Source organism: Lissotriton vulgaris, chromosome 6 (assembly GCF_964263255.1).
Source record: "Lissotriton vulgaris chromosome 6, aLisVul1.2, whole genome shotgun sequence".
Taxonomy (NCBI): domain Eukaryota; kingdom Metazoa; phylum Chordata; class Amphibia; order Caudata; family Salamandridae; genus Lissotriton; species Lissotriton vulgaris.
The window spans coordinates 1776510132-1776533648 of NC_141694.1; the positions used below are offsets into that span (position 1 = coordinate 1776510132).

The window sequence follows — 23517 nt, forward strand, 5'->3', positions numbered from 1 at the left end:
GATCACAAATGGTACTTGTATCTGGAGGTGGTATAGGGAACCTTCCAACAGTGGGGAGAACCCTGGCTAGATCTGTTCGCCACTGACGAGAATGGGCAATATCAATGCTTTTGCACACTTGAGCTCCCCATAAAGTTGGGTGTCTGAGACTCATTCCGCATAAAGTGAAGCACAGGACTCCTGTATGACATCCTGTTGCTGATACCTCTACTTCCCTGAGTTCTGAAGAACATCAGGAATGACCAGGCCCCAGTAATCGTAATGGCACTGGGTTGGGCCAGTAGAGAGGGCCTCTGATTAGGCTACTGATTGATTAGAACGTCTGGGCCTCTGATTAGGCTACCGCAAGAGGATCGTCTGTCGCAGCAGTAGGACAGAGTCTTGCATCCGAGCCTGAGCAATCTGCACTTCCATGTGAGGGGCTGAGCATCGGCAGTTGAGTTATTTTGATCTCCCTCCTGAGGTTATTGATTTCCTCCTGGCGGCTAGGCTACATTACCCGAAATCTATATATGCAGGCTGTTGGGACGTGTTTGTGGTGTCGTGCCCAGCAGGTAAAGGTTATCTCTCAGCTCTTTTAACCTCTTTATGTTTGCCAGATCAAATCACTGGTGCATCGTGTTTTCTAAAATGTTTGCAGCATATGTTTCCACCAAGACCCTTTGTAACACCACAGTGGTACTTAAATCTAGGCCCCACCTTTCTGATCTATACCCCTTTTAAACCGATATACAGTTGTTCTTTGTGTCTATTCACCTTGATAATTGTCTTCCTGGTAGTGACAACATATGCAAGCCAGGTGAGTGGCATTCAGGGCCTCTTGGTGTAGCCCCCTTATACCACCCTTTTCCCCAGTCAAACTAGTGCTAAGGGCTCGATTGGCATTTCTGCCGAAAGTGAATACAAAGGTTCACGTCAGCCAAGCCATCGCTCTTACGACGTTCTTTGCTCCAACCAACCCCTCGAAAGAGGAAGAAAGACTCCATTGGTTGGACCTGAAGAGTGTTCAATTTTTACATTGACTGTACGAAGGAGCATCGGGTGGATGATTGTAAAGAAGAGAAGGCGGTACAGAAATGCTCCATCTGTTGATGGATCGTTTTTTGCATCGAGATCAGCTACGCATTGGCTAAGAATCTGTCTCCAGAAGGCATGCGGGCTCACTCCACCAAGGCCAAGGCCCACACCACTCTGTTTGCACGCAGAGTGCCTGTCCTGTATAATTGTCATGGGGATCAGTTCACATGTTCGCGAAGCAATATTGCCTCAACAGTCAGGTCCATCGAGATGGGCATTTTACCCACTTGGTCCTGCTGATTTAGCTTAAGCCATTCCACAGACCCATCACCTTTGGAGGTACTGCTTTGGTATCTACTCACAAGGTGAGGAATCTGTGGTTAGAAGTATTCATCAGAAGAACAAGTTACTTACACGCTTTAATGCTCTTTCCAGCTACTCTGTCTAACACAGATTCCTCGCCACCCTCCTGCCTCCCTGATCTGTTTTGTATGGTATCTTCCATCTAAACAGATCCAAATTTAGGAATCTGCACACTGGTTTTTCAATTGGTCAGTTAGCTCTGCATCTGAGGGCATGGACTGAATAAAGAAAGAAACTGATGTCAACACACTTGGGTGTTGCTTATATGCAGCTCCCTGTGTCACTGCTGGAGCGCAGTGTCATTGATGCAGACTCACACAGTCGGTCCGCAGAAGCACTGGTTTGAATTTTCTGGATCCAGACTACTGCCTGATGATATTCTCAAGGTGAGCAATCGATGGTTAGATAGAGTATCCACCAGAAAGAGTTACCTAAGGTAATTAACTTGTTCAGCAGGTCCTAATAAAGTTCAATAAAACGTCATCAATGCAATAAGAAATCTACAGCTATAAAAAAGCAAAGTGTGCCCAATATTGGAAAAGGCATTCAGTTTTAACCAATGAAAAAGGCAAAACACGCATGAAAACATACCATTGTTGATTGTACAGTTAACTCTAACCTAAGAACCTTCTGTGGCCAACCCATGGGTGACCAGGGATCAAACACATGTTAGTGGTTTGTCCTGAGAAACGATTTCACCTTCAGACTTAACAAAGTTTCTGGAGGAAATATGTCTTTAGCTGGACGCAACGGTGTGTGTGATACTGGCTCTGAAAGGCTCAGATAAATTGTGCCGGCAGAACAGAAATCAACTCTCCTCAAACATCTCTGGTAAGCAGAGTTGCATTTGATGAGCATATTTGGTATATTCTTACTATCCGTCGCGCATGATGGCCATCTCTGACATAGCTATCCATGGCATTTGATGGTGCCTGTCTTATGTGTTGATCTTCCTGCATATGAAAGTGGGTGCCATTCATGCCACATGACATGTCGTACCTCACCCCTGTCATCGTACAGATATGCCTGGCATCTGATGGCAGTCAGTTCATCAGTACTTGCTTCCTTGGGATGAAGTTTTACAAACACAGCTTCAAGCATCACCAGCCTGCATTGCATCTAGATTAAACCACTCCAGATATTAGAAAGTACTACACTAGTGAAATTAACTCTCTTGAGGTGGGGTTACAGAAAACGTAAATTGATGATAAAGTTGTGACATGTGTTTGCAAATGTAAATGTGTTTATTTTTAATTTGTTTTTGAAGATGAAAAATAAATAAACATTCTAATGATTTAGTAATTATGTTTAATATATTAGGGTTCGGGTGAATAGTTAACATTAGAGTAAGGTATAAATATTTCATTTTAGGATGAAGCGTTGAGGTTATGATTAGGGTAATGGTTGGGCTAAGATTCAGGGTAAGGATGAGGCATACGATTTTAGCAGTGTTAGAGGTAAGAGTTAGGGTAAGAGGGTTTATCGTGAGGACTAGGGAAGGTATTAAGTTGGGTATAGGGCTGAAGCTAGGGTTATGATAAGTGATGGTGTAATGATTAGGGTTACAGTAGGCACTAGGGTTAGTGTAAGCGAAAAGGGGTGGGGCTAGTGTCAGAAGGAAGGGCTATAGCCAGAGATAGAATTAAGAGTTAAATCAAAGATTAAATTGTGGTCAAGGGGAATAGGAGATACATTTGAAGTATTGTACCTGTACAAATTTGTATTTATGAATGAAATACTATAAGACACAAAATCTTTACTTTACCACTACATGCACAGGTCATCATTTCAGAAAACATATTTTCTGTATGTCACTGTTTTTACGTATAACCCTCAGGAGGCTAGTTCTTGATGAGCCAAAAAACGTCATGAGTAACATGAGATCTTTTTTCACTTTTATATTGCTTTACTGTTTTCATCCTATTTGTTCGATAGTCTCATACAGAGATTTGTGTACAGTTCTCTCTGCAAATCCTAAAACATGTATTTGCATTTTGTAAATTACCATAAGGCTGCATAAAAGAGATTGTCTGACATAATCTTGAAAGAAGACAACACAAGCAGTAAAAGAAAGATGATCTTTCAAATAGGGATCATTTCGAGGTATGGATTTAATGTTCCTGATGTGTTTTTTCCTAAACCCCATCATAGATCATGGTCCCAGCTCTGATGGTCACAGCTGGCAAGGACAAAGTTCTCCTTCCGAAGATGACTACTGGAATGGAAAAATGGGTGAGTCAATACCGTATTCTAATCCAAAGCACATTATCGTGTTGTGTACGACTCATACGCAGTTTCAATATACCAAAATCTTGTTGCTATTCACAGGCTTAGTAAGCCTGTGAATAAAATTTTTGAGAAATGTTAACTCTTGTACAGTTACTAAGATTGACTAGAATTGACCTCTACAGAGTGATCCATTAAAAATCTTAATTTCATTTTTGTAAGACTTTAAATTGAAAGTATGTGTATCAGTAGACAAACCAGTTTGGCAAAAAGAAAACTCTGAAATATCTTGCAGTATTTTGTAAGGTGAGTATTAGGAGTCCCGTTTTCTTATAAATGTGACAATCTTGTGGACCATAGGCCACTTTTGTATGTATTGGAGAGTTGTACGAAGAGACCCTCCTGCAGGTATAGGTACTAGACAACATAGTTTATAACAGATTGGCATGTATAGATGTCCTCCTGAGAGTAGTTTAAGTTTAGGTTTCCTCTCTACTACAGTGTGGAAGCAAAAAGGCTCATCAAGCAGTGCTTGATGAGCTTAGACCCATGGCTGACAGTAAAAGACCCTGTGCCCTGATTTTATTAGACCTACCAGCGGCATTCGATACTGTCAGCCATGCTCAGCTACTGGATAGACTCGCCTCCTTGGGTATCAGTAGCCAGGCACTCCTGTGGCTTGAATCATTCCTGTCTGGCAGATCCCAAAGGATCCAACTGGGAGAGTTGGTATATGATATAGGCATGCTCAGCTGCGGAGTCCCCCAGGGCTCAGCCCTATCCCCTCTCCTGTTCAATGTTTACCTGCAACCGCTGATCGCAGCCTTAGCCAACATGGGCTGCAAAATCTACAACTATGTAAATGACACCCAACTGATCCTCAGCATTGACAACACCCCCCTCGCTCAGGCCCAGGCACAAAACATCCTCAGATTCACTGTAAGCTGGATGACAGCTAACTCACTAAAAATCAACCCCGACAAGACAGAGATCCTGGTCATCCCCACAACAGACTCCCCTTGGGGGGACCATTTCTGGCCCCATGAACTGGGTCCCACCCCACACCCATGACAGTTGTAAAGAGCCTCGGTATAACTCTTGATGCCGAGCTCTCCATGACCAACCAAATCTCCTCTGTGGTCGGTACCTGCACTGGCCTGATTAGGCAATTACGGAGACTGGTTCCTCTTCTCTCCACCTCCACACTCCAGACGATCGTCTCAGGATTGGATTACGGTAACGCCCTATACATTGGCCTCCATCAGAAACTGGCAAACAGACTGCAGGTGGTCCTTAATGATGCAGCCAGGCTGATCCTTAGACACCCTAGAAGGTCTCATACCATGCCGATATTACACAAACTGCACTGGCTCCCTATAAGGCAAAGAGCGAAATTCAAGGGCCTCTGCATCACCCACAAAGCGATCTACGGTCGAGCCCCTACCTACATAAAAGAACGTCTAGAGGCATATATCCTGGTATGCTCACTGCGATCCTCTAAGGCTTGTCTCCTGTCCTGCCCACATCACAAACTCACTTCAAAAGGGGCAGAGCCTTCTCCGTCCTTATCCCCTAGCTCTGGAACCAGCTACCTGAGCAGCTTCGAAAGGAACCTAACCTTTCCCATTACAGAAAACAGCTTAAAACTATTCTGTTTAGGGAAGCCCTAAGCACAGCCTAACACTTATTTCTCACCTGCCACGACTGTCGTCTTGCAGCCGCGCCCTCCCCACCCCAAGCGCCAAGAGACCTGACAGTGATTTGGCGCTATATAAACACCAATTAACATAACAATTAACATAACATAATTTACCGGCTGTGCTTTGGTAAACTTTACTTCCAGAAACATAGAAAACACTTGACCATTTTAATTCAGAAAAAGTTTAAATTCTCTATCTTTATGTTTGACTTTGACTTTTTATGCATCTTGTGCAGTGTTTGGTTTTCCTTGATGGCTATGAGCACTATAGAATGTAAATGGAATTGGAAAAGTGTGAGAAACTCTTTGGGCCTGATTCAAAGTTTGGCTGGTGGGTATATAGGATATCATGCACTGGTAAAAAGGCAGACGGGATATGTGTTACCTTTGTGACAGAGTAACCTGTCCAGCAAACTCTAAATCAGGCCCATTGTGTTGTTCAATAACATACATACCAGGGGGTAAGGTGAGGCGAGGTTTGGTCCAGCACGGTGCACAGACATAATATTGAGACCAAAATATCGATTGGACATAATATCGTGTTTTTAATATAGACTGGACAAAATATCGACAGGACAGAATATAGATAACAAAAATATCGTTTTTAAGGTAAGTGAAGTAATATTGACTATTAAAAATATCGAAGTATATAATATAGATAGTTAAAAATATCGATTTTTTAATAATATCTAATTTTGTATAGTGTATTTTAATGTTATAATATGTGTGAAAAGTGTGTATTTATGTTATAAATAATTATATTTAATGATTTTTGTTTTTATAATTATTGCGTAATTTAATTCTGTAGCAGGTTGTGGGTTTATAGGGGAATAGGGTGGGAAGTAATTTAATTATAATTAATTAAATATGTAAATGTAATTATTGATAGTAATTTGTAATTATTTGTTAATTAATTTATATGTGTTAATTAATTTTATTGTAATTGGAAAACAATTATTATTAATAGATTAATTGGTAATTATGTAAATTTTTGTAATTTAATTTCTGTAGCGGGTTGTGCGTTTATAGGGGCATATGGTGGAAAGTAATTTATTAATAATTAATTAAATTATAAAACTAATTAAAATGTATTTATTTGGAAATAATTGTAAAATAATTTTAAATTATAAAATAATTAATTGTTAATGTTTAATTAATTTGTATTAATAGGTGATTAATTGAAATAATTATTGTTAATTAGTATTTTTTTTTAATTATTAATAGATATTCATTTTTAGATATTTGAATAATATATGAAATATTTACTTTCCCTAATGTTGTATTCTCTGGAGTGGGAATAGTAATTTTAACCACTACGCTATCCAACGCTTTCCCTACTGTTGCACCCACTTGAGTGGGAATAGTAATTTTTACCCCTACGCTATCCAACGCTTTCCCTACTGTTGCACTCTTTGGAGTGGGAATAGTGATTTTAACCTCTACGCTATCCAACGCTTTCCCTACTGTTGCACCCACTGGAGTGGGAATAGCAATTTTAACCCCTACGCTATCCGACGCTTTCCCTACTGTTGCACCCACTGGAGTGGGAATAGTAATTTTAACCTCTACGGTATCCAACACTTTCCCTACTGTTGCATCCACTGGAGTGGGAATAGTAATTTTAACCCCTACGCTATCCAACACTTTCCCTACTGTTGTACCCACTGGAGTGGGAATAGTAATTTTAACTCCTACGCTATCCAACGCTTTCCCTACTGTTGCACTCTTTGGAGTATGAATAGTAATTTTAACCGCTACGCTATCCAACACTTTCCCTACTGTTGCACTCACTGGAGGTGGAATAGTAATTTTAACCCCTACGCTATCCAACGCTTTCCCTACTGTTGCACTCTTTGGAATGGGAATAGTAATTTTTACCCCTACGCTATCCAACGCTTTCCCTATTGTTGCACTCTATGGAGTGGGAATAGTAATTTTAACCCCTACGCTATCCAACGCTTTCCCTACTGTTGCACCCACTGGAGTGGGAATAGTAATTTTTACCCCTACGCTATCCAACGCTTTCCCTACTGTTGCACTCTTTGGAGTGGGAATAGTAATTTTTACCCCTACGCTATCCAACGCTTTCCCTACTGTTGCACTCTTTGGAGTGGGAATAGTAATTTTAACCCCTACGCTATCCAACGCTTTCCCTACTGTTGCACCCACTGGAGTGGGAATAGTAATTTTAACCCCTACGCTATCCAAAGCTTTCCCTACTGTTGCACCCACTGGAGTGGGACTAGTAATTTTTACTCTTTTGTTATTGTATGTTAATAATATTGGTTATTATTTAATTATATTTTGTTACTATATATATATATATATATAGATATATATATATATATATATATATATATATATATATATGTGTTTCAAGAAATATGAATTACAAAATTCTATTTTTTTACTTTCATTAATTATTTAATTATTATAAGTTAATTTAAGTATTTTTAAGTATATTTTTGTACTTAGTTTTTAATATAATTTAATTTAACATTGTTTTTAGTAAAGTCGATATTATTTATACCTATATTTTTGTAAACGATATTTTAAACTCGATCTTTTTGTACTTACCTGTTTGTAGATAGAAACTCGATATTTTGTCAGTCGATATTTTCTCAACGATATTCTTGCAGGTCGATATTTTGTCTCTCGATATTATTTCAATGATCCGTCCAGCACACGTCCTCCCTAACTAGACTTGTATTCAGCTAACAATAAGTGTGAAGTTCTACCATGAAAAAAGGGGCTTCCAAAACAGACATTGGGGTTCTGGGACCAACAAACAGATCATCAAGGAGCATCTCATTTTAGGAGCCCAAGCCCTCACCTACCATGCTTCATCATCGGGCTGTGCTCCTCATTGGGCTGGTGTTGCAATGCCCAATGGGGCACTTTGCCAGAGATCTTAGTTATATCGCCTGTTGGACAAGAGTGTGCACAACAAAATCTTCAGGAAGGGATTCAAGAAGAGTTATAAACACTTTGTATACTGGTCTAAAAACAGATATTGTAATTTACCTAGAGGTTCCTTCTGGATCTATTTTATTTGTGGGGCCTTTTTTAATGGGAAATAAATAATAACTAATGGATCCTCAGAACGTCTAGGATTCCAAGATCCCTTTATTTGGTCGACATGTTTCATGCTTAATCTTTCCAAAGTGGATCAACTGCACCGCTTCAGGACCTTCTAATACCTAATCCACTCTGGCGGGCAAAGTTATATCAATGTTAAAGTGACATACCACGTACACAGTAGTATGTGTGATATGGTTAGTGTACCTGAACTCCACCCTTAATCTGGATGTTTTCCTTGTGTATGCCTTGATGACCCTAATCAGTATGGCGGTGGACGGATAGGATCAAAGCACAGACTACTGGATGGTGAAATGAACAGGGGGTATCCTTACATCCCAACCCTCCCAAGGGGCGATTCTGCCTCAGGATTAGGGTAATCAATTCATTCACAGCTATAATTGAATGGACAGTGCCTATGGAGAGTTCAGTACGACACTCTAAATATTTTGAGGAGGATTGCTAAGAAATTTAGGCTAGTGCTGGCACCAGGTTACTGGTCAAGATGCGCATGATTATCCAAACTTAAGAGCACTGATAGGTCAATCTACTAATTCTTGGTTTCATCTTCTAGCATGTCTGCTGGTGGGGAGAAAGCTTCCCTAGGAAGGCATTGGCTGTGCGGTTGTGTGCGTGTGGGTTTGTGTGTGTATAAAAGCAAAATTACAAAGTTACATGTGACATGGGGTTACATGTCACATGAGGGGCAACTATACAAATGAACCTTGCTTCCAACAGGCAGATTCGGTCCCCAAATGCAAGTCTATAGCTAGAGAACTACCAGTTTTACAGGCAGAAATAGCAAAACTATTACAGTTCTCTGAATGTAACTGATAAAACCGTCTCACGAATCCAGCAGCCAATGGGTGTCCTGCACTCACAATTTTATGTCAAAGATCACCATTGCAGAATCTGAGAATTTGTTGGCAAATGAAACCTCCAATATGGGTGGAGGGTGCAGCAATGGGTGCAACAATAGGCTATAGATTGAACAAAGTAGTACAAGCACTCAAACTGAAAGAGGTACAAAGAGAGAATATGCAACTGGGCCCATCAAAGCATTGCACCTGCCGATCCATGTCACAGTACTGTAGGACCGATGTACGTTATACCCCCAGATTACTGAGGGTATCTCCTTGAGTCCAGCCCAACGTCCGGTCTACTGCACAGCAGTGGTAGGATAGCAATATTGGGCCTGAGTAAAGACAACAAGCCCACTGGATCCTGCAAGTGATCGGTGACCGGGGAAATAGCACCAATGGTAACATAGAACTAAAGTGGTGATTTGAAGGTTGAGGATGGATGAGCAGAGACAGAACTGCTGAGACTGGAGTCAGACAGAGGGGGCCCACTTCACATTAAGGATGGGTGCAGCCACCTGTAGACAACCTCTTGGGATCTATCCGTGTATCAGGAAAGAAGAAGAGAGAATGTAGGACAGGAGAACTTTCCCATGGCCACAGAGCTCTGTGTATCTAGCCGTAAAATCTATTAGGATTGCTGCCCCATCCATAATAGGGCGATGGCGGTTGCATGAAATGGAGAAAAGTTGGTTAACAAACTTAAATGCATAGGAATAAAAAAAACTCAAGTTGCTGAGGCAAAAGTATTGGTCAGTAGGACTGGTCTCAGATCAGGTCAAGAGTCATAGAAGGGGCCTAGGGTTTGGGGCCAATGCCAGTGTTGACCTCACACAAGAACAATTCTGCTGCAGAGACTCCTCAGTTGTCTGTATCCTCCTAAGGTCTCTCCCAACCCATGTCTATGGCCTGGGAAGTCATTCTTGGCCATTATTTGCAAAATATGGGTACAAAAGTTGGGGAATATGTTCAGTCCTCACAAACAATGGGTGGTTGTAGAGAGTGCTGTACAAATGCAAGATCTGGCAGGCAAATGACCAGACAGCAGCAGTATCTATGAGAAGGCTAATGAAGTGATCTAAGACGTTTTAAGAGATAGATAAACATGTGAAATGTGCAATCTCTGATCCAACAGAAGTACACAGAATTGCTTGCTGTGATTGTTATGGTAAGGTTAGACACTGCATTGCAGTTCTCTGACATGGCCATCATTTCACCGAAAGAACAAATGCAACGTGTGACCTTAAATAAAATATGAACAAGAGTTGAACAGACAATACAAGTAAGATACACCTCATCATCAATGATATTGCAAACTTTTTGAATCGGAAAATCTTTTCTGCTACACAATGTTATAGCTACCTGATTGTAATTCATGTTCTTGCATGTGCATTTCTTCTTAGATTTGATTGATGGTTTAATACCATTCAACATATTGCCAGATGTTGGAAATAATGTTGTGGTCACAAACCCTGTGGCGCAAAGAATCACTGGTTTGTGACCACAAATGCCCTTTTCTAGTATACCAAACCCATTTTACCAGTTGGGAAGGTTTTGCCTATTTGTAAAATCGGTTTTGCGATCCATACCAAACTGTCGTTTGTAAGGTGTGTTCCTTCTGAATTGCGATATGGTACGTAATGTATCAATGTTGCAAGCCATTGAACAATTGCAGACATCTCCAAGGAGGTGGTAATAGATTCCAAAAGGAGTGCTCTCTACTTGGGAATTGTTAGCATCCTCAGAGGGAGTAAACACTGATCCAAGGGATTTTGCCTGCCCATTGATGTTTTCCCAAATGGAAAGGTTATATTTTTTATAAAGCACCACCATTCCCAAGAACACAGGATTATAATATGCTGTTCCTTTCGGGCCACCATGCCTGTATTTGTAACTAATCACAGAGAGGATAACAAATTACGACCTGTTTAATTAATATTCATTAGGCCAGTCATTCTGTGACACATTGCAAATGATTACTTTCGATGTCACTTATTAGTACATAGGTCACTTCTCGTAATCAGTCAATTCACCAAAATTCAGTGCACAATTTGTAACCGGACTCTTAGTGCATGTGGCCCATAGTTCATAAAGTAAATTTCTCATGCAGTTTATTGATCATTACATGCCCATGGTGATGATTTTGATATTAAGGATCCTGTGGCTATTTGATCTTTTCTGTTAAACACTGTACGGAGCAAATAGTTCTTCGAAAAAATACTATATTTTAATGTATATATATATATATATATATATATATATATATATATATATATATATATATACATATATATATATATATATATATGTATATGTATATATATATATATATATATATATATATATATATATATATATATATATATATATATATATATATATACACACTATATTTCTGTAATATATAATGCTGTATTTAAAATAATCTTAGAGTTATCAATTTGCCTTATTCATTTCTTTTGCCACTTATGTCTTTCAAGGTCCCCCACCTAACACGAGGGCACATTGAAGAATGTGGACATTGGACACAAGTTGAAAGGTAAGAGACATGATGTGTTTAGATGAAAATCAAGTTCTCAATTCCAGTTTTATTGATTCTGGCTATCGCATTTTAATTCTAGTGTTTGGTGTGCTTTTGAGTCTAAGGGTCCTGCATCCTATCCCAAATCATCATCTCCCATGAAGTTCCACTACTTATTTTGTATCTTCATCCAGCTTAGACATTGTTCAGGAGTCTCCTCTCTTGAGCTCATGCACCGTTCAATGAGTCTCTTGTTCTTTTATTTTATCGACTGACACCAACTCCTCTGATTATTTCTCTTCTGTATTTTGATATGTTCACTTTAAGCCCACTCATCATCTTCACTATCATTTCCCCCGAAAAATAAGTTTTGGATCCCCTCTTCAGCGTTGTGCACAATGTTTTTGCCTTGATCATACATTCTTTTGGAATTTAGTGCTACTTCTGTACTAGTGAGTCACACATTTTAATTTCCTCCTTCTGCTGCCTTCAGGACCCCATCTCCTTACGTCTCTCTTTGGTCAACTCCTGTTTATACATTTACCTGCTCCATGTCTCCCCTGCGTTATCACTGTATGTCCGCTTTTTCCTTATATATTTGTCAGCTCTACTCTCTTCCTTCGTCCCTGTTTGTCCACCTTCGAGACATCATCTGAGATTTAGTCCTTTACTATTCCCTTCACAGGCTTGTTGTATTTGAAATATCCCAGACACAGGCTGAGACCCATAAAACGTTTCACATGCTGTCTTGGAATCATGGGACTCAAGTTATACCCCGGGGAATCACATTAGAACCACATAACCCAGAGCCAATGTGACGACACCGAAATTGTGTCTTGTTGGAGCCAAGTTTGGTGGTTGAAGTGATCATGCTGCAAGCTTACATTCTGTGTGGCACACTTTTCATTGCGTCTTTCAGAATGAGCAAAAAGTCTTCAAAGTTGAAGGGCTTTCACAGATCCAAAGAGGCTAGGTAATGTTATGATGCCAACAACAATGTGATACATCCCTTCTTATGACCTTGAATGCCCAAGGCTCTAGAGTGAGGAAATCAATGGCTCAAGCTGGTGTTCTCCTGTAGAGCTACCACCAGCAACTGATGTGAAAAACTTAAGAATCGTAGATTGAGGTCTGGAGGCCAGGTCTACATGGACACCACCCCCCCAAGGAAGAAGAGAAGAATTACTTCTTGAGAATATGAGGACAAGCCTGAGCTGTTCATGGAATCATGTTGAAAGTCAGTGTGATGTGTGTCCTTACACACACTGCAGTGCAAGGAGGGCATTGGCTCAGGCTCTAAACATCATTTACCACAAATACTTTTCCCTGCAGGGAATTACAACGCGGTCATTATAACGAACGTGTTTTAACCACGAGTACCATTACTCCGCAAGTTGGAACAACGACTTGCGTAGGGGATAGAAGGTGTTGGATTTAAAATCCAACACCTTCCATACTGTTGCACATATTGGAGTTGGAATAGTAAATTATACTATTCCAACATCCAGTGCCCCGCAAGTCATTGTTACGACTTGCAGGGTAATGGTATGTTTTGTTATGACTTGCGGGGTAATGGTACGCTTGGTTACAACACAGTCGTTGTAACAACCACGTTGTAATACCCTGCGGGGAAAAATAATGGGTTAAAAAAGAGGTATATTTGCTCTGGCACTTCTGTCTCAGGTCCAGTTCTAGTACTCAGGAGTGTGCAGCACCAACAATGTGCCAATTGAGGTCAAAGTTTTTCAGCTCGTCCTGTTCCAACTCTACAACACAGCGCAATGATACGGGGCTGCTGTGTTACCAACATCAAAAACATCTGTGATAGTGTATTGGCTGACTGCGGATGAATGTATGGGAATCTCCTGCAATGTCCTGGTGACCTCTGAGGTTGTCCCTTCCAAATACTGAATCGTTATGGTATGTATTACTTTTGTGACTGAATTCTAGTCACAAAGCGGTAATACTTTACCACCAGTTTGAAAGTGGTGGTAACCCATTAGCATAAGAGAAGGAGTTCTCTTGCGACCCCTTTGAGCATGTTAAAAAAAAAAGCAGGCATTGGCCCACTGACCACTGCCTGCAACTAAAAAATTAAACTTAAACATTACTTTTACTGTATTTTAAACACAGTGGGCTGCATTCCATGTTTTTAAAACCTTGCTTAATTGAAAAACAATTACAGATATGGTGGTCTGCTGACCCCAGCAGGCCACCATCCCTGTGATGCCTGCGATTCCAAATTGGTCTCAAATTGCGACCTTCTTCATTATTATTCATGAGGCAGATTGATTTGCGACCCACTAGGAGTAAATAATTTAAAATAAGAAGTTTTATACATTAGGAATTGCGATTTCCAAATTGCGATTTGGTGGGAATCGCAATTAGGAAATCGTGTTTCCTAAAGTTAGTACATCTGCCCCCAAACCTCTAATTTCATCTTCCATGCTTGACCAACCCTCTGCAAGCATCTTTAGTTTCATATGCTTTAGAACCCGTATGTGCATACATATTACAGGTAAGCACAATTCTACCTCTAGTTCCATCAACTTCTCAGCTCAGGCGGAAACTTGTGATCCTCTGCAGACCAATGCACCCAGACCTCTTTATAGCAGTTTGTAATACCGAACCTCAACCATCAATCGTTCTCAGCATCGTCAACATTTCAAACAGAAGGTTAATATTGTATATGTTCAGTAAACATACCAGTAGGGACTGGGACTGGAGCATCAGGCGATGGTCTACATACTCTACTACCCCAATTTTCAAGCGTCCTTTCTATTTGTACTAAATGTAAACTAATATTTTGATTTGATTTCAATTTTAGATGACGGGACCAATTCACAAACGTATGTAGAGTGCAGAAAAGAATACTACATGGCTACTATTTTATTTATTCAAATATGCCTTTTTAATTAGTTTGTATACTAAATGAAAAGTAATTACACAGTCACATTTTCCGGCTAAATATTCCAAACATAAGGGCCCATTACGATGTCGGGCGGATTGCCCCCGCCAGACTGGCCTTAGCGACTGCCAGCCTGGCAAGGCAATCCGCCCGACATCCACACTCGTTTTCCCCCCCGCCATATTAGTATGGCGGGGGGACCTCGGCGGACGGAAAGACCGTCCGCCGCTTTTCGCCCGGTCGCCTTGCGGCCGGGGCGGAAAAGGAATAATATGGTGGCGGTGTCTATCAGGCACTGCCAGCCATATTAGGATGGGCAATTGTGGATGCCTTTCCGTGGCGGCAATGTCGCCACGGAAAGGCATGCGGAGAATCCCTGCGACTCCGGAGGGGTGAAGGGTACACATGGGGCAGTTCCATGCACAGCATGGCAGGCTCTGCGCGGGGCCAGCCATGCTGTGCATGGAGGTGCACAGCAGGCTTTCCTGCCATTGTGGTGGGCGGTGCTGAGTGCACACAATGGTAGGAATGCGGGATGCGCCCGCCACAGTGGCAGGCGCATCCTAATACTAGCGACTGGACCCCCGCCCTTAAGGCGGGCGGTCCCTATTACCACGAGGATGGCGGGCGGGCAAAGTCCGCCCGCCATCCTAATGAGGCCCAAAGTATTCTGAACTAAAAACTTTCCAAATGTTCACCTGGATTATTCAATGTGCTACAGCAGGTTAAAGAGAGGATTAGCATCTCTGAAAAGGACACGCGTGTTAGAACTGTTCTCCACGAGGGGTATCAAGAGCAGTGTCTGCCTGAGCCTTTTTTATGGCCAATTCGTAAAGCGTGCTGTGCGCCTGGGCGGAAGGTAAAAGTACAACAGAACTTTAACCAAACGTAAAATCCCAACCCCAAATCGCAGAATTAGGATTGCGTGGAATATTCGTTTTACAGATTGCACTTAATAGAGGAATCAAGCTGATATGGATGAATTAGCACTTTCACAAGGTAATGTTAGGCTTTTGTGGATGATCTGCAAAGGTAGGTGTCAACACAAAGTCGTAAATGTGTGGGTAAGCAAGTAAACTTTGCAGGCAGCTTCCCACCCATGTATTATTTTGAAAGGCAGGAGTAAATGCAGAGTGCAAATGAGGCTGGAACTCCCCATACACAGCAGTTGGAAACATACCTGTCAAATGCGTATATTTGTCACATATACACATGCAAAATTACCCAAATGGTGTTAGTTGCGCATTAGTGAAAATCAAACCCCATTCCTTGGTTTTAATATCATTCCTCAAGACAGATTTATTTGCCAAATATCAATAGTTATTTACATTAGCGTTGCAGGGGGGAGATATGTGGGAATCATAAATGTATCAGGCATATTGACATGGTAGAAGTATGTGTGCATTGTAGAGTTTGAGTTTGAGTTCAAAGTATTTCTAGAGCGCACGTACACCGAGCGGTTTCATGGCGCTATACAATACTACATGTAGTGGTCGTATGGGTGTAGAGCAAGGGGACATGATAGAAGGCGTGTTCCCCACAGTGTGTCCTGGTATTTGAAACAATAAGGAACAAACGTGGTTGCTTGGTGTCGGTGCCCAGTGCAAAGAAACTGCAGCCTCACCCAGAATGCATGTCAGGGGGCAGGGTAGCCCTGTGCCTAAGTTGGTGACCTTGAGATCTGGAGAGTTGAGTTGTATTCTCGGCTTCAACACTGGACCAAAGAATGGTGTGATTCTTGTCAAATCCCTTAATCTCCTCGTGCTTCAAAATATAGAGGTAAACATATTTACAACATGAAGTCTAGAACTTTCAGAGTTGCAGGGCCATTCTTGTTCTCCACAGCCTTATGGCAGCTGTAAGGTGGTCTCAGCCGAGCTTCGCCCACCTAACCTCTCCTACCACTCCACCTCGGGCTCTTGCTGCAGTGAAAAAATGCCCCCTGCGGTGTGCTCTACTAAGGGCACAAGTGTTTTTAAGTAATACCTGTGCCAGGAGAGAAACATATAATTAGGGGAGAGGCCGTGTAAGAGATGAGAGTACCTACAATGTATTAAAATGGAAGGTGTGAAGGGCGCAAAATTGGAATTTAGAGGGGGGGGGGGGGTTGGGAGTGTAAGAGAAGCCAGAACTGTGCACAGAGGTGTTGTTAGCGGTGCACCCAGACTTGAAAGGTGCGCGGGTCCCAATCTGTTATCTGTATCTATGGGCCTGTTCAAACCTTGCACTTGAAAGTGCAATGAACATCCCTCAGAAAGGGGCTTGTCAGCGCATTCTTGGAAAGAGTGATCATACCAATTGCCCTTCCTTCTCCGAGCTCATACCCGGGCCGGCCCCCGGAGAGCTGCCGGGATTTATGGATGCCTGGCAACCAGGGCCTCCCTCCCCCCGACGCGTTCCATTCATCAGTCAGGGCTCTGAATTGAAGTGCTGTCAGGATGTCGACATCATTTCAAAAATTCCATTAAACTTCAGAGGTGGCGCATCCATCAATCCTGCCCGTCTGCTCCCTCGTTGACACCTGCAGGTGTCACTGGTGCGACGGGTCCCCTCGCGCTTCACCTGGTGTTATTAATATTATAGTTTGACGGCACTTACTCATACCTTGAGGCGGTAGTAAACCACAGTGCGTGTGTATTTGAAGCGCACGTTCACCCAGAAGGGGATGTTGGCGCTGAATAACAGATATGCATTGTTACCCTTCTCAATGCTACAATGTTATCGACTTCAGAAGGATGCAAGGCAGAGTGGGCCCGCCGGGATTTGAATCTGTAACCATGAGGTCAAACGCAGGCCCCTGCAGTGGACGCATTCGTCCACTAAGCCACCAGACCCAGCTTCCCGGACCCGGAAACCAGAACAACGTAGCAGTCACTCTGTTGTTTGGTTGTGAGCCATCCCGGTGCAGGGATCCATCCCTGGAATTTTGTGAGGGATTGGGGCAGAGGCGCAACTAGACCCAAATTTCGGGGGGCTAAGAAAAGATTTCGGTGGGGGGGGGGCTGAACATTTATTCAGTATGCAGAATGGAGCTGCAGGGGCTCTTAGAAGGGGTGAAACAACTGCAAGGCCTAATTAACATTCCTGTGGTCTTTTAAAGACCTGTGAAACATTCGGGTGCGGCTCTGTGTGTGCCCGGGATCTGTCTCATCCCGGGCTGCCACACACGACGGGGGGGGGGGGGGGGAGTGGGGGGCTGAAGCCTGGTTAGGGTGACCAACTGGCATTGGTGCAAATTCAGGATGGTAGGTGTAAAAATTCAGGTCAAAGGGTCAAAATTCAGGACACAAATTCAGGACAGGAGGTCAAAATTCAGGACAAAACTTCAGAACAATAGGTACGTTTTACAGACACATCAGAGGTCGCGGAATAGTATATAAGTAAGCCCAGCCATTTACAAACATATTCAACCATTTGCAAACCTATCAATCATGTATCTTCCATCTATCATTTCACTCATCCATTCCTTCATCCATCCCCTCATCCATCCTTTCACTCATCCTCCATTATCCATCCATCCTTTCACCCTATCCATCTGTACACTTATCCATCCACTCTTCATCCCATCCATCCATTCACTCATCCATTCAGCCATTTACCCTTTCACCAATCCAGCCATCCTTTCACTTACTAATCTTCCACCCATCCACTATTTTCGTCATCCATCCATCCTCCCTTTCTCTCTCCATCGACCCTTTCACTTAGCCATCCTTCCATCCATCCATCCACCCACCCATCCATCCATATACTCATCCACTCATGAATCCATCCATTGACCCTATCACTCATCCATCTATCATTTCACTCCTTCAAATATCTATTCATCCTTTTGTCCATCTAACCTCGCTTTCACTCACTCATCCATCCTTACATCCACCCTTTCACTCATATGTCCATTCATTCACCCTTGCACTTATCAATCCATCCATCATTTCACTCATCCACCTACCCACCCATCATCCATCCAACCATCCACCCACCCACTCATCCATCCTTTCACCCACCCACCATCCAATCCACTGATCCATGTTTTCACCCACTTACTATCCACCCACCCACTGATCCATCCTTTCACCCACCCACTCATCATCCATCCATCCTTTCAGCCACCCACTCATCATCCATCCATCCTTTCACCCACCGACTCTCCATCCATCCTTTCACCCACCCATCATCCATCCATCCATCCATCCATCCATCCATCCATCCATCCATCCATCCATCCATCCATCCATCCATCCATCCATCCATCCATCCATCCTTCCCCTCATCCATCCATCCTTCCCCTCCATCCATCCATCCTTCCCCTCATCCATCCATCCTTCCCCTCCATCCATCCATCCATCCTTCTCCTCATCCATCATCCTTCTCCTCATCCATCTTTCCCCTCATCCATCATCCAGCTACCCTTCCACCCATACATCACGCTATTTACATTTTCTCTCCACCCTTCCCCTCACTCAATCCATCCATCCTCTCTCATTATCCATTTATTCAATCTTTCATTCATCCATTCACCCTTTCACTAATTCATCCAGCCATTCACCCATCCCTTCACTTACTTACTCGCCGACCTTTCCATAATAATTTTGAGCTGAGCCCTTTTGAGAAGAGGCCCATCAAGAACTTCACCCTCGCTGCAGGGGCCGTTCCAGGACTGGACAGAAGCCACCCAGGGCAGAGACAGGATCTATCACAGTGGGGGACAAGAGCCATCACAGGCGGGGGGGTCAGGAACCACCAAATGGGGGGACAGGAGCCATCACTGGGGGGACAGGAGCCATCACTGGGGTTGGGGGGGGGGGCAGGAGCCATCACAGGAGGGGGAACAGGATCCACCAGGGTGGGCACAGGGGTGGGCAGGCAGTATTCTAGTATCATCTTGGGCTCCTCGCCCCCTCCTGCACAAGACAACGAGAAGACAGGCTCTCTGTCCAAAATGCCATCCCCCACTGTGATGTACAGTACTTACAGGAGATACTCTAAGAGAACTGATTGAACTGATTGTCCTCCATACTTTGTTAATCAGTGTGGGTGCGGTTGTGCCATTTCTTTATTTTCTTACATTATAGACTGCATGTTTGAAGAACCGAGGTTTGCTTACAATTTAGTGACAGTAATTACCTCTGTGAAGAGAACCACGTGCTGCCTCGGTGTTATCAGGGGTGTAATCTGGCCAGTCTCGGATGTTTGGGGCCCTGGGTAGAAATGGAACGTGTGAGCCCCCCTCGAAATAGCAGAGACATGACACATTCAGGGCTGTTTGCATGTGAATAGATGTCGCTGCTCCTGAACCGGCAGCCCCTCCCTCTCAGTCACCTTCGAAGCACCTCTTAACAGCTCATCAAGGGCTGGAGGTGTGAGGGTTACCACACCGCTGTGCCTCTCCATTGCTGCTGAGTATCTGAGGAGCTTTGGTGCAGCATCGGAGTGAAGAAGGGAGGTGGGTGTAAGCTGTGCCGGCTTTAGGGTGGAGCAACCGGTGCCCTGTTAAAATGACAGACAAATGGCGTCCGTTAGAGATTCCTTCACGGACAGACGGCCGAAATTACGGACTGTCCGTGAAATTTACGGACGGTTGGTCACCCTAAGCCCGGTCAGTCCAATGGGTGTTGCGCGCCTGGATTGGGGGGATAAGGGTGGGCAGACCCTGGGGGTTGTTGCCCCTCCGGCAGTCCCCAAATCAAATCAAGTGTTGGTGTGCCGACACACGTGTTGACATACTGACATCCAGGGCTCGAGTCGGGGTACCAAACAGGTGGACGGCGTCCCCCCACTTATTTTACTGGGGGGACGCCGTTCCCCCAGCCAAACAGCTGGACTTCACTCTTTGGCCTCTCCGGGAAGGAGGAGCTCGGCACCTTTTGTGACGTCACTTCCTGCTGTTACGTCACTTCCGGTGACAGCATCCCCCACTTCTTTTTTTAGGACTTGTGCCCTGCTGACAGCACAGCAAACCACACAGTAGCGCCGTTGTGCCAGTATCAATGCCAGTCCCCCGAAGTGACCACCGATAAATTCATGCATAGTAATTTTGAGACATCAAATTCCTCTACAATTTCAGTTTTCGGACTTCATACAGTGTTCATTCCTGGTGTTATTAGCTAAAGTCCAGCCCTTTGACGACACACAGTATAGGGGGTGGATATAATACACGTCCCAGCTATGAAAACATGCAGTAGCGTTGCCCTGGGCTGTCTCAAGTGAAGCTCTCTGGAAGCACACTCAATTCCAATAGCTGGTAAAAGCCGCCTCTTGCCGCACAGTACATAGACATTGTGTTGCTTCCAGACTCGCTTCAACTAGAGCAACATTGTTTTGAGTCAAGTGCATCTTTCTAGCAGGACAAAGTATAGTGGCACAGGGCTGACACTGTGACTGTGTGTGTGTGTGTATGTGTGTGTGTGTGTGAGCGTGCGTGCACCACGCATCTCTGAAAATACCTTACACCGAATCTGACTGTTGTAACTGTTGTGCAGCGGACACTTGCACTACTGGTGCTTTCACTTCTTTGTGCATGTCAGGGAAGCTTGCTCTACTGCTGTCACTGTGTGTGTGTGTGTGTGTGTGTGTGTATATATGCGTGCGCACCACCCGCCTCTGACACCACCTTACACTGAATCTGACTGTTGTATCTGTTGTGCAGTGGACACTTGCACTACTGGTGCTTTCACTTCTTTGTGCATGTCAGGGAAGCTTGCTCTACTGCTGTCACTTTGTGTGTGTGTGTGTGCGTGTGTGTGTGTATATATGCGTGCACCACGCACCTCTGAAAACACCTTACACCGAATCTGACTGTTGTAACTGTTGTGCAGCGGACACTTGCACTACTGGTGCTTTCACTTCTTTGTGCATGTCAGGGAAGCTTGCTCTACTGCTGTCACTGTGTGTGTGTGTGTGTGTGTGTATATATGCGTGCGCACCACCCGCCTCTGACACCACCTTACACTGAATCTGACTGTTGTATCTGTTGTGCAGCGGACACTTGCACTACTGGTGCTTTCACTTCTTTGTGCATGTCAGGGAAGCTTGAACTACTATTGCGTGTGTGTATGTATGCACATGCATGTGCGCATGTGCCTCTGACACCACCTTACGCCGAATCTGTCTGTTGAAACTGTTATGCAATGAATGAACACTTGCACTACTGGTGCTTTATTTTCTTTGTGCATGTCAGGGAAGCTTGCACTGATGCAGGTGTGTGTGTGTGTGTGTGGGGGGGGGGGGGGGGAGCTTAAAGTGCTGCTGCCACCTGTGCTGTATCTTTCTCATTCTTATGGGAATTTGTACCACAACTGTCCATGTTGGGCCTGTGCTCGTAGGACAATGAGAGAAGCCCACAGGGGCACCAGAACCTGGGACACATGAGGCCTTGAAGTTGCTACTTGGCCTGGATGTAGTCTTTCTACATTTTTCAGCAGAAACCTCTTTCTGTGTTACTTAAAAGCCTGATTTGGAGCTTGTGTAGACAATGAGTCAGGTGACCCAAGTGCACAACTGCCTTTGTGAAGAATTACATTTCTTGATAAAGCTCCACGCTAGCACTAGGCAGACCCCAGAAAAGATGCAAGAAACGGGCCATCTTCCCTCGCCCTTAGTGGTCCTGCCTGTACCTCTGTAGATATGTAAATTATGACAATTCAGAGCAGTTACCACTCAGTGGTGCGCATTCCGTATTGTTTCGCATTATGGCTGGGAAGTGCAGTATGGCCCTGCAATATGTTGTGTTACCATATTAGTATTTTTCCACTGGCCTTTCCCTCAAACCCATGCCTCAGAGTGATGTTGTGTGTTGCGCTGCAGGCCTCTAAAAATCATAAAAATGTTTCCAGACCTGCAGGTCTAGTGACTTGAATAAGCTACTTGACCTAACTGTAATGTGCTTGACCATAAACTGGTCTCAAATTGTGTGATTCTAGGCAAATATTTTATTTCACTGAGTCACCATTTTCTTCATTGCAACATCAACAAGGTGCTGAATGAAATGCTTCAATTAATCTCAGCCACTAGCAATCACTTGGACCGCATCCTAGTCCATCCTTTTTTGCCCACCGTGCCACCTCAATTTGGTCCCAACCATATGCAAATCAGTATTGACCTTGCTCTAATGGGAACAATCCAGCCCAAATTGCCAGGCGAGGTCCTCACTGACCCAGAACACAAGCAATTTAGGATAATTTTCACCCTGATTAGGGCCTATCAACCAGGTATAGCTAAGTACCAGTGGCACAGAATAAGTAGAAATTTGTAACAAGACATAAGCTGACATTTGATCTCTGACTTGGAACGCACAGCAACTGTGACAAGATAAAAAACAGTTTGATAGGCATCTTTATTGCTCATTCACTTTCTGAATGAATATAACACCTGTTCTATGCTAGCAGAAATTCATTCACCAGAATGTGTGAGTAGGCCCTAAAAACTTCTCAACCTGATAAAATAGGACTCGCCATAGCGAGTGGGCGAGTAGTCTTTTCGAGGCCTGTGCTGTGGGGCGATTCACCTAACAGCCGTGTTAATCCATACCCACCTCAGTTGGACGCATAGGTCATAAGGGGATAGTCACCTTTATGGCCAGAATATCTACACTGCAGAAAAGCAATCCATCTATACCAGTGGCCTCCAACCTTTTCTGTAGTAAGAGCTACTTCTGTTCAATGAAAATCATTGCAAGCTACTACTATTAGTGTTGTAATAGTGACCACATCAGTCAAGATAACATTAGTGGCAGCAATATTACCAGCAACGGTCATCTGAGTGTATCAGTCAGGATTACCAGCAGTAATGTAAACCAGCATTGGCAGAACTAAAATATCGCGCAAATGCCCAAGCTATTGGCCTTGTC

General features: G+C 43.5%; 1 protein-coding gene across 1 annotated transcript in view; it reads left to right on the forward strand.

Moving 5' to 3' along the window:
* Positions 1 to 23517, forward strand: part of LOC147709469 (bifunctional epoxide hydrolase 2-like) — a 179300-nt gene that overhangs the window by 106721 nt on the left and 49062 nt on the right. Inside the window, exons 5-6 of the mRNA XM_086928033.1 lie at positions 3532 to 3612; positions 11724 to 11782. Of these exons, the coding sequence (XP_086784159.1) occupies positions 3532 to 3612; positions 11724 to 11782 (140 nt within the window). The remainder of the gene's footprint in view (positions 1 to 3531; positions 3613 to 11723; positions 11783 to 23517) is intronic.